This window comes from Anoplopoma fimbria, chromosome 9 (assembly GCF_027596085.1).
Source record: "Anoplopoma fimbria isolate UVic2021 breed Golden Eagle Sablefish chromosome 9, Afim_UVic_2022, whole genome shotgun sequence".
Taxonomy (NCBI): domain Eukaryota; kingdom Metazoa; phylum Chordata; class Actinopteri; order Perciformes; family Anoplopomatidae; genus Anoplopoma; species Anoplopoma fimbria.
In genome coordinates this window covers 21,724,041-21,735,791 of record NC_072457.1, presented here as the reverse complement: position 1 = coordinate 21,735,791, position 11,751 = coordinate 21,724,041, and the positions used below count along the sequence as shown (strand labels likewise).

Here is an 11,751-nt window from a genome sequence, read left to right as displayed (position 1 = left end):
AATAAGGGGCCAGGTCCAAACCAGAAAAAAAAAACAGCCCCACAATATACATTTTGTCATGAAGTCTCATTACGCCCATTAGATAAAGGTACACATAAAATGTTTTATTTAAAAAAAAATTGATGCAAATATGTAGAAACAAAAAAAATTGCACAATCTACATATTGTGCAAAAAAAAAAAAGAAAAAAATACATATTTCGAGAAGATCATTTTTATGTTTAAAAAAAAAAAGAAAAATGCTGACGAACGTGTTTCTGCACAGCCAGCTGCAGCAGATTAGACTCCTAATGAGTGATCTATTAAATCAGGTCACCTGCACTCGCTCCAGCCTTAACGTGACTCAGCAGAGAGCCGAGGGCAAGCACTAAACGTGAGTCAGCACTTTATCCTCCGCTCTGATTATGGTGCAGGACGTGTGACCGACGTAAAGTTGGGACAGTGAGTTTATCCGAGGTTCTGCAGGAGGCAGAGGGGACAGGATGCATTGGGTTATGTGAGGTTGTGAGCCACATGCGTGCTTGTTGTCCAGTCGAAAAAGACCCCGGATGTACCATAGAGAAAAGTCTCCCTCAATGAACGTTAGTTTGTAGCCATGACGTTACCGCCAACGGTCGCTGTAACCTGGCAACGTCGACAAAAATGGCGACACAAACTGTTTAAATGACATACTCACATACTGAGGCTGTTTTTATTTGTTGTAACGTTAACACAATAAAGACACTCAGACATTAAGGCCCTGTAGAGGGTGCTAAGTAACCCTCCACTGTTACTTTAGGTTGTTTGTCTGATTACCAAAACCTCCATGGTACCAAACACAGTCTAGTTCCCTCTACTGTGCCTGCTATGCATTACCATAGTCCTGGCAAGTCATTTGAAAATAAAGGCCTGTGCACTACTTCTAGCACAGTCACGCATTGCCAAAATACATTTACAGCAGTTGACTGCTCAGCTTCCTTTGTGGTCTGGCATCCACATAGACGACACATTGAAATGTGGTCAGAGAGCATTTAAGTAAAGCAAATGACTGAATGAAATGGTCATTAACTCATAGTGAGTTATTTCTGTTTAATAAACTTTATTCTTTCTCAGGCTCCTACTTTAGTGTTACTGCTGTTAAATCAATGTCCCTCTCATCCTTGAGTGTACAGAGAAGCAGGCCCACCGAGTGGAGACATCCAGAGAGGGAGGAGAGGGTCCTACAAGACTTAAAGATGGAGGTGGAGGAGCCACATCTGGATTTAGAGGAATGTATCAGCATTAGGTGGACCCTGGGCCTGCACTGGTAGTTGGTGGTAGTTTAGAGAAATTAAGCTTTTCAAATGATCTTTCGTCTGCAGCAGAGTAATGGTTGTGATTAGGGGTGCGACAAATAATGCATCTTATATATTGTGATATAGTCTCTTTTTTTATGTTATTGATACATTGGCATCAATATTAGGCTATGTTGTGTTGCAGTGTCAGAGGTGTGTCCTTAACTGAAGATATTTGACCTCTGAACAGTACTCTATTGTGACATTGTTACTTAAAATTTTTATTTGGATGTTGTGATTAATTTCAATTCCCTATGTGTGATAGCTTATTATTCACATTCTTTCAGGAACAGGGGGGCCTGCTTAACGTGGAAAGGACACTCTCTGGTATGGTATTTTTCTGGTCACTGTGTGCATTCATTCACCATGTGTCAGAGTGGCTGAAGAGTTTTTACAAGTCCATCATGGCTGTAACACAGTGTGTCTCAGTGGTTAATGTTGAGCACATTCCAGCTAAAACAGCCATGTCTAATCATATGAACACAATGCAATCTAAAGCTGCCGAAGGGCACTTTATAAGATGAAAATATGGTTAACAGCATCTATTGTTATATATGAATACATTACATATTGCAGGTAATAGTGAGGTGGAGTCCTCTGGCCTCCTCCCTGCTTATCCAGTCTGTGTTCCACAAGGCCGATGGGAAGAAAGAGGAGGAGGAGAAGAAGAGGTGACTGAACAGATGAGATAAGAGTTATTTTACCCGTCAGATTACATTTGTCTGTGGGTGTTAAGATTGTAAGAATGAATTCAAACTGCCTGTAATTTCATCCCCTCTCTAAAACTCATGATTTATGTGTAATCTCTCTTCCAGGAAATCCGAGACAGGGTGTTGCGTTCATGTTGCACAGCAGAGGTCAGCATTGAGCAGGTAGTTATCCCTTATGTTCAGTTTGTTTCTACTTTCACTTTTACTCTTTATCATTTTCCTATCTTTCTGCTTATCACAGGCAAGTCCAAGCTCCATGTTGGAGTACCGGGTGTACTTAGATAACCAGCACAACATGGCCGACTGTCCTGTCATCACCCCTGCTGCCACTCCAGTAACCCACAGGCCTTGTCCATTCATACCTGTTCCTGGTTCAGTGACAGCTGCTGCTACTGCAGTGAGCTCTGTGGTTAAATCCGTGGTGTCCAGCCCCATGATGGACACCTCTGCTCCCATTAGTTCTATGTGCAGTCCCACCAGTTCAGCCTGGGACACTCTCAGATCCACATCCATGAGTCCCGGCTGCTCTGACCAGGATCCTGTCAGTGCTGCAGCTCATCTCCACCTGTTGGGAGAATCCTTGTCCCTGATTGGACTCCATCTTCAGGAGACAAATGTGAGTAGAGTCAGTGCAGGAAAAAAAAGTGTCCTATTAAATACTGGTCTGGGAAACTTTATTTCATATCGTGAATGTATTACATGGACAAGTGGTTCCAAAACGTTTTTCATTTATGTACACCCTTTGGATTTTTTTCTCGCAAGGTACCCCTGACCAGCCCAAATCATTATACACGTACTTGTGAATGTGATTGCACCTTCAAATAGATCATTGGTCTGACCAGCAGCTGCACATTGCTTATATCAAGATAGCTACATTATAACTCATAACTAAACAGGGCAGACGTATTATCGCTGACCAGACTGTAATTATAACCAGATCAATTTATTATTAGCAGATTCTAACTGGTTGGACCCAATATAGGCCTGTCAGAGTTAGGTAAATATAGGACTTGACTGTCCCTCACCAACACTGCAGCTCCGTCTGTTTCTTTTACATCTTCACAAGGATTATTTCTCACTAACGTTAACGGTTTTATCTCCAAATTGATGTATTGCTTCTAAACAGAGATATTTCTGGCTAATGTTAGCTAAACAAAGTGCAAATGCTAAATTAGTTTATTGACTTACAAAGTGAAAAGTACTTGTATTAAGGACCAGATTTATAGCGGCATAAAGTTTAAAATGTGTCGTTTGGCGCCACCTCCTGACAATAATGGAGAGCTGGCTAATGTTGACCCCCCTTAATATCATTAACAGTTATTGATAACAAAGATGATCTGTTACAATAAAATACATGAAGAATGCAACCAGCTTGGCACCAACATGAGTTCAGTGTCGTAATGACCCTTCCTTCTTTTTATATTCATTGGAGATGTGAGATATTGTAGTCCTAGAATTTAAGTTGACACAAACATGATTATCTAGTTTTTTTTTGCTCCATTGAACTGCCCACACACTAACGGACTACAAGATGATGAAGGGCAGGTTTAATTTATCTTCTATTGAACAACCATGCACTGCATTAGGAGATTAAATTCCCTTTTTATTCATGTCTCTGCAGAAAACGGTGAGCATGTCGAGCAGCTTGTCTCTGCTCTTGGACTCTCTGCTTTGTGCTCTGGCTCCTCTCCTCTGCCTCACCGCACAGATACCAGAGCTGAGGAGCTGCACTCAGCACACACTGGTGAGAGATGCAGCCGCTTAACACTGCATACACACCATATACTATACACTCTTCAAATTTAATATAATGTTATCTTTTTTTTAATTTTTTTTAAGCCCTCCACTTTGGAAAACATTTCCTATGTGATGCCCGGGTTGTGAGTGACGATGAAGACCCCACTGACAGCAAACAGCACGTTCTGATACTGAAAGACACTGTAGGTCAGTTTACATCTGGAAAAAACATCTTAAATCTGTTTTGTTGTACAAGAATATTTGTTTGCACTATTGAAATTATTTCAGTGATATTACAATCATTCAAGTTGACTTTAACATGTCGGGTCAATTTTTTTTTGTATTTGTTGTTTAATTAAAAGAGTTCTGTAAAGATATGAATTATGTAACTTTTTTACTGACTTGATACCATCTGTCTGCGTCACTGGACACATTAAAAGTGTCAATTTATTTTCTTCTGCTTTACATTGGATTTGATCAGGCGTCCGATAGATTTACTACATAGTCTCTTAAATGTTCTAGGATTTACATTTGAATGTAAAAGTTGGAGAAACTAAAAAATAGCCTGAGTTCATTTTAAGGAATATACCAATCTTTATCCACTCTAATAAAAAATGTGACTGCATATGACAACAGCAGCCTCCATTTCATATCCGTGTAATTATAGTACACTAACATGAAAAATAAGCAGTGAAAATATTGTCAATAAGCTGAAACTAACTAAAATTATATAAATCAGTTTTTTTTAGCTATAATATATCTACTAAAAAAATGGGAGACAGCATGAATTCTTGAGTCTTTTGACATTGAACCACAGAACTGAACAGACTTTGACATTCCAGGAGATGGCGCTGTGTCGCAATTGCTTTACAATTGTTCCCTGATATTTTTCCCATGCAGTCTAGTCTTGTAGAATGAAATAACAAGAACATGATTTTAATATAGTGTAGTAGATCAAATGCTATATATCCAAGCTATATAGGAAAGAGTTTGGTAGTGAAAGACTAAGAGAATGTTGATTCACAAATTAAAAGATTTAAACATTATGGTCATTATTACAGTTTTCCAACAAAATATTTTGTACTTTCTTTTTAGCTACATATTTCTGAGACATTATAACTGAACAAAGACTACTGTAAAGCTACACATGTAAAAACTATACCTTTCTGAAAAACTGAAACTCAACTCAACTTTTGGCCACAACAAACATTCATATGCTAATTATGACAATTTCACACAAACATGGATGTAAACTGTAACCTGACTGGTTGGTGGAGGCACTAGTGTAGTGCCTCCACCAACCAGTCAGGATACAGTTTACGAGGCGGTAATTCTAGTTTATAAACAGAAAGATCCAAAAATCACAGACTCTTAATAATTGAAGCTCGCAGCTTTAAGGTTTTCAAACACGATGTAGAATGAAAGTGCTGTTTACTTTTTTGTAAATCCCCTGTCCGTATGATGCCCAACGTAGCAGAGTTAAGTTCCTTGTCGATTTATTCAGACTTTACATCCTCAACTTGCCCTGACAACGGCAGCATCTGAAAGTATTAACAGGCATATTTTACCAGTTATTAACCCAACGGCTCAAACCCTGATGTTCATGCTTATTTGATAGTCAATGATGAGTTTTGACACCTCATGGGTGTGGTCGATAAAAGTAAGGCAGAATGATTCACATGTGCCCTGGGATGCACTGCCTCCGCCCCATCATGGAATGCTTAGCAGCCCGCAGACAAAAGAAACCTGTTGTGCCCGAAAAAAAGATATATACTGCTGAGTACGTTCATGTGGGCATGTGTTAAAAATTTGGGAGTGGTGAGACAGGTACCTCCCTAAGACTGGGAGTCTCACCTGCGTAGGCAGCTGTTAGTCGTCAACATGTACTGTTCTGGTTGAGTTGTCTGGGTGAGATTCCGTGAATACCAAATAAACGGAGCACACAGAGAAGACAACGCATGAATACAACTTAAAGCCCTCACACTATTAGGTAAGTATGTTTGTTTATTGTTTGAATGATGCTAAACTAGTACTAGTTATCTGAATATTAATGTGGGAGTTTCACTAATGCAGCAAATTGTACAGTTGGTTGTCATTGTTCTGTGAGCTTTACTTTTGACTTTCAGTATTAGATTGAGGTCATGTTGACTTTCACTTTAGTGCTAAATGTATATAGTTTTCATAGTGAACTTGAAATGCCATATGTCCAGTCCTTTTTTTAAATTTTTGTGTGCATTTGTAAGCGGATATATTCTGTTAATGTTTGCATTTGAGTCCACGCATAAATGTCCTGGTAGAATGTAGTTAGACAGGACTGACAAGGTGTGGCTCATAATGAGAGCTTAGTAAAGAGGGGATGCAGTTGGCAAAGGAAGAAAGGCTCCAGTGAACTGAAAGCTTCATGTAGAAGCCCAGCTATTATCGATTATCTTAGTTCTTGTTTACTCAGGTGAGAGCCTGGAGAGAAAGGTGATGCTCAAAGGAAACTAAATAAGAAGACTGCATTCTTTCAACTATGATCAGTCACACACCTATCACAGACGAAACTCATGAAAAGTCATCATATCTTTCACATGTTTGTTTAGACCTTATAGTAGTTTGTTGTAGCTTCCCATAAAATAGAACCAGTAATCTTTGGTACTGAGTTACATTCAGCACATCTGACCCCTTCCTCCTCCTCCTCCTCCTCCTCCTCCTCCTCTCTCCTTTCAGCCATGAGTGAACTGTTGAGAGGGAGCTACTACGGGTCCTCGTCCCCAGAGCTGAGACTTGTTCTCCTGGGAAACATCGGGTGTGGAAAGACGTCTTCGGCAGACACCATCCTGGGCGAGCTGTCCCCCATCTCCCCCAATGCCTCCAGGAGCTGCCAGCTGCGACAGGGCATATCCGATGGCAGGAGTGTGACGCTGGTGGAGGCGCCGAGATGGTACTGGAACGGCGGCAAGATGGAGGAGAGTGTGAGGAACGAGACGCAGCGAGCCACGACCCTGTTCACCCCAGGCCCACATGCCATTCTGCTGCTGGTGCCTGTTAGCCAATTCACAGAGGTGGGTTGTGAACTCAGTTGGCTCTTCCACTTGTGTTTTTGTCTTGACATTATTACTCATTTACTCATGCAGTCATCAATGGCATTGTTTTGGTAGTTTAAAAAGTAAGAGATGTGATTTTGATTACTCTGCCTCCTAATATAAAATATTCATTCATTTTCATTTATTTTTTGAAAATGAAATTGTTTGAGGAAATTACAAGGAACAGTATGTTGGTATACAAGGTGCATATGTTTTGGCAGTGAATCTAGCATTTAAAGTCCAAATGTTGGTTGTCTTTCTCAGATGGAGGTTCATGTGCCGGCAGAGCTGGAGGAAGTGTTTGGGCAGGAGGCCCTGGATCACACCATTGTCCTGCTGACCTGTGGGGACTACTTGATGGGAAAAACTGCAGAGGTATAAATGTTGTACATGTTCTCTCTGTGGCGTGCTAACACTGTTCATTTCCAGTACTCTTATGTTTAGTATTTTTAAAGCCTTGTCTACACTTTAGTACCCTGGATTTCAACTGTATTTGAGTTTTAAAATGAGTTGGCCAGGCTTGTGACACACTCACACTGAGATAAGAGCGATCTGTCTAAAGTTTTCTCTTATTCCAAAATAAAAAGGGCAAACTTTTGCACACCACTAGGTCACCAGGTGCGTACGAGAATACCTAGGGTAGACAATATAGAACAAAAATCACAAAAATCCTGCACACTGTCTTATTCACTTGAATTGGGGGTATTAAGTGACAACGTTTGTACTAATTCCGAACTGAAATCGTTTTGTGTATACTTTGAAAAATGACCATTTTGTGAGGAAACTGCTGCTTCAAATTTCGTACATCTTTGCAAAATTTCCCACAATTCACTGCGATATGCACTAAAGAGTTTGTGTTATAAGTCCAGGATAGAGAGATAACCCATTGCAAATATATATATTTTTTTCCACAGGAATATCTGCAGAAAGAACACCCAGGCCTGAGGCAGATAATTGAGGCCTGTGGGGGGAGGTACCATGTCATCAATAATCGGCAGAGACAGAACAGGGAGCAGGTCCTCGAGCTGCTGGAGAAGGTAAGACTGCAGTGTTAAGAGCAATAATCAGAGCAGCATCAAGAGTTGAGTTTGCACACACAGTTTGCGGTGTTTATTGTTCACAGCTTCTCTGTTCTCATACTGATTGTGGTGGTTTTCCCACAGTTTAGTCCGTTTGGGTGCAGACTTTAAAAAGAACACATGTAGATTTTGGGATTTTTGTCGAGAACTTTTTTAAAACCTCAAAGTGCAACTCTGTTTTATAACATACTGCACTTGGCAGACCTTGTTGTTTTGTCAGAGAAAGTTACTGAGCCTTGATGTTTTTCCCAGCAACGCCCTGTTTCACACAACAATCACACCCAGCCGTAGTCTGGACGTGTATTAATAATTAGGCTGATTACATAATAACTTTGACTGACATGAGAATTGTAATGCAGGGATCATAAGACGTGGCACTCTTATTGTAAATGTAAGGATGTGGGACATCTCCTAAATGTATTGTTTGTTTATTTAACAGGTGGACAATATGGTGACGAAAAATGGTGTTCTCTATATGAAAACGGCCCAGGATAGAGAGCTGGAGCAACAAGTAAAAGACAGAAAGAGGGAACTTCTGGAGAGTTACAGAGCTCAGAAGGAGGAGAGAAAAGAGACCGTTGCTTCAATGCCCATCCAAAACACAGAAACACAGAGGAGTGTGGAGTACAGCACCGCCTCCGAGAGGAGGAGGAGAGAAGTGAGGGACGAGATAGAGGGAAGTGTGAGAGTGAGCCAAAGATCTAACGGGCTCCATTCAACTCAAGCACCGGAGCAGCCGACTTCTTCAGAGCCGCTTAATGACCAGAAGGTCGGCAAGACGCCCAGTTTCAGACTAAATACAGGTAAATATAAGCATTTTTGTACCCAATGTTGTTCTAAATCCCAATGTTGAGTAAAAAAAGATCAGAAATGAATGTGAGCACAAAACAGGACTCATATTTACCGTTTTTCCTCTCTAGATGGAGCTATACTCTCACAAATGTCTGAGGTTAAGTCAACTCCAAAAGTGGTCACAACTTGTGAGTCACAGGGCCTCACTGTCTCATATTGTGTCGCTTAAAAGTGCTATGATTTCAGATGTTAAAAAAATTATTGTAGTTTTCCATATTAATCCCCAAATTTCTCCTGATTGTTTTCAGTTCACCAGAGAATAAACAGCTTCGAAGAGAGATCCCCCGAGCCGTCTCCGACCTCCTCTCCTTATTCGCCCGTCTTTTCCGCCTCGCCGACCTTCGCCCCCTCTCCCGCCTCATTCCCTTCACCCTTCTCTCCTTCCTCATCCACTGCATCCTCCTTACATTCATCCTCCTCACCTTCATCCTCTCCGGAGCTGCGTCTGGTGCTGCTCGGGCGATCTGGAGCAGGGAAGAGTACAGCTGGTAACTCCATACTGGGGCGCGAGGAGTTTGTGTCAGACCCGGACAGCCTTAGAGCGATCACTCAGGAGTGTGAGAAAAAGAAAGCACTGGTTGAAGGAAGACAGGTAAGTGAAAAGAGACTTTCATGTTTTCATTTTCCTTTCATTCCATGTGCAATCGCCAGCCCCTTCTGAATCTAATCTTTGCCTTCCTCCATGTTTTGTGCCATAAAACAAAGAAAATGCTAGTTTTTCAATGAATCAACTCCTCACTTCGCTGCATTTGTGTCCTCTCTCAACTGCAGGTGGCGGTGGTGGATACCCCAGACTGGTTCAATACAGAGCAAACTCCAGATGAGGTGCGAGCTCAGATCTCATCCTGCGTGGCGTTGTCCAGTCCTGGTCCACACGCCTTCCTCCTGTGCGTCCCCTTAGACCAGCCTGCAAAGACCGAGCTGCAGGCTCTCGAGGCCCTCGAGACCGTTTTTGGCACAGAGGCAGTCCAGAGACACACTCTGCTGCTCTTCACTTACGCAGATAAACTGAGGGAGAGCAAGAAGGCAGGGAAAGACAGCGTGGAGGCGTACATCGCTGGTCAGCGGGGGGATTTGTTGAAGCTCGTGGAGAAATGCAGGGACAGGTTTCATGTGATGGAGCGGGGAGGAGGTGGGAGGGACAGGAGGAATGTGGCAGAGTTGCTGGAGAAGGTGGAGCAGACGGTGAAGGAAAGTGGAGGACAGTGCTACTCCCATCCTGCTTTTCAGGAGGCGGAGAACAGAGTGAGGCAGAGACAGGTAGAGATAGCAAGGGAGAGAATGAGGGTGAAACCAGAGCAAGACGGACCGCTCAGCTCTGAAAAGCGGGTGCTCTATCCCTACATGCAGCCTGTGGCTGAAGAGGAAGTGAGAGAGGAAGAGATTGAGAAAACAAGGGATGAGGCAGAGATGAGTGTAAGCAGCATGAATATTGAGAGCCTTCCTCCCATTACGCGTTCCACCATTTCCCCTTCACTTCTCCACTCCATTAGGGAGAAAATTGAGTCGAGTACAAAGATGTTACCCAAACTGTTGGCGGATGGCTCTGCGTGGGTCGGCGAGGGAGCAAAGAAGGTGAAGGGTAGTTCGGTGTGGGAGACAGTCGGCAGCGGAGCACAAAACGTCCACAAGAAGATGGTTGATAGTTCTGTATGGGGGAAGGTGGGAGCTAGTGCCGGACATGTGTCCAAACTAGTGGGAGGTAGAGTTCCAAAGGTAGTGGTGGACGGTTCTACGTGGGTGGGATCAGGAGCAAAGTCAGTAGCAGCTAGTCCAATGTGGGGAAAAGTTGGATCGGGGGCCTCAGTAGTGGCGGACCGGTCCATGCGTGTCGGGTCCGGGATTGGAGCCGGGGCAAAGAATTTGGCGCAGAGTCCCATGTGGGGAAAAGTGGGATCTGGGGCCAAATCTGGAGCTAAACTGATGGCTGAAAGCTCTGCACGGGTTGGAGCCGGACTCGGTGCCGGTGCTAAGAAGGTGGCGCAGAGTCCAGTGTGGGGGAAAATGGGCTCCCAGGCCAAAGCAGGGGCCAAAATGGTGGCGGAGAGCTCTGTGTGGGAGAAAATTGGGACAACTGCGAAACAGGTGCCCATGGTAGTCATAGTGGGCGCACTGCTGGGTCTGGTGCTCGGTGTGGTTTTGGGGGGTTTGATTGGCGGAGCTGTCGGGGCAGCTGCTGGGTCTGCCGCAACCGAGGTGGGCAGACGGAAATTCTTCAACAAAAGCAAGTTAGAAAAGACGGATGACGCAGCAAGGAATGTGGAGAGAACAGTGAACAACAGCATCGACTCTCTGGTAAAACAAGGAGAGAAAGTACTGAAAACTGAATGAACTGCTGAATGGATCATGTATTTAAAATGTTTAACAAATGTGAAAACATTTAGTTGTGAATTCGTGGCATCAGAGTGTATAATTCAAAAACGGTGGCAAATATGGTTTTCATTTTTATTTTAACAGATTGACGATCTTTGTTTTTTTCTTTCTTTCTACACCAGTAGACAACAAGTTGAATTCACAACTTCAATATTATTACATTATTTGTTTAAGTTTCATTTCACCACCTAATGAATGAGGATGGTTGTGACTTTTTTTTTCTTTTTAAAGGGTGAATGTTCCTCAAACTTTATATGTTCCAGCAATATTTTTGATTTGACTAAATTAACTTGGCAAAATCAAATTTGTTAATGCAAAGGAAAAATATTTTGTCTAATATACTAGATTTGTCAAATCCTGTAAGAAAATAAAGATAATAAAAATAAATTATTTTAAACCTGCAATTTATTATTTTCTGTCCAATCTCTTCATGTAAGTGGTACATTCATGGTGAATTTAAACTTTATTTTTGTAGGTCATTTAGAACATTATCTCCAAGTCCCAGGCTGGTCGCCATCACCCTGCTTGGCCTCCCGTATCAAAAGAGGGCGAGAAGGTTAACACACCAGCAGTCCCAACCAACATTCTAAGGTTTCGGTTTCCTAATCTTTATCTACGTCA

The 11,751-nt window shown here is 42.3% G+C and overlaps 1 protein-coding gene across 1 annotated transcript; it reads left to right on the top strand.

Annotated features, from left to right (window-relative positions):
- Positions 1-1,598: 1,598 nt before the first annotated feature.
- LOC129095623 (HMG box-containing protein 4-like) lies at positions 1,599-4,081 on the top strand. Its single transcript, XM_054604140.1, has 6 exons — positions 1,599-1,638; positions 1,888-1,982; positions 2,127-2,183; positions 2,263-2,637; positions 3,643-3,765; positions 3,861-4,081. Exons 4-6 carry the CDS (start codon positions 2,278-2,280, stop codon positions 3,903-3,905), a joined length of 528 nt encoding a protein of 175 aa, XP_054460115.1. The 5' UTR covers positions 1,599-1,638; positions 1,888-1,982; positions 2,127-2,183; positions 2,263-2,277; the 3' UTR covers positions 3,906-4,081.
- Positions 4,082-11,751: the final 7,670 nt, after the last annotated feature.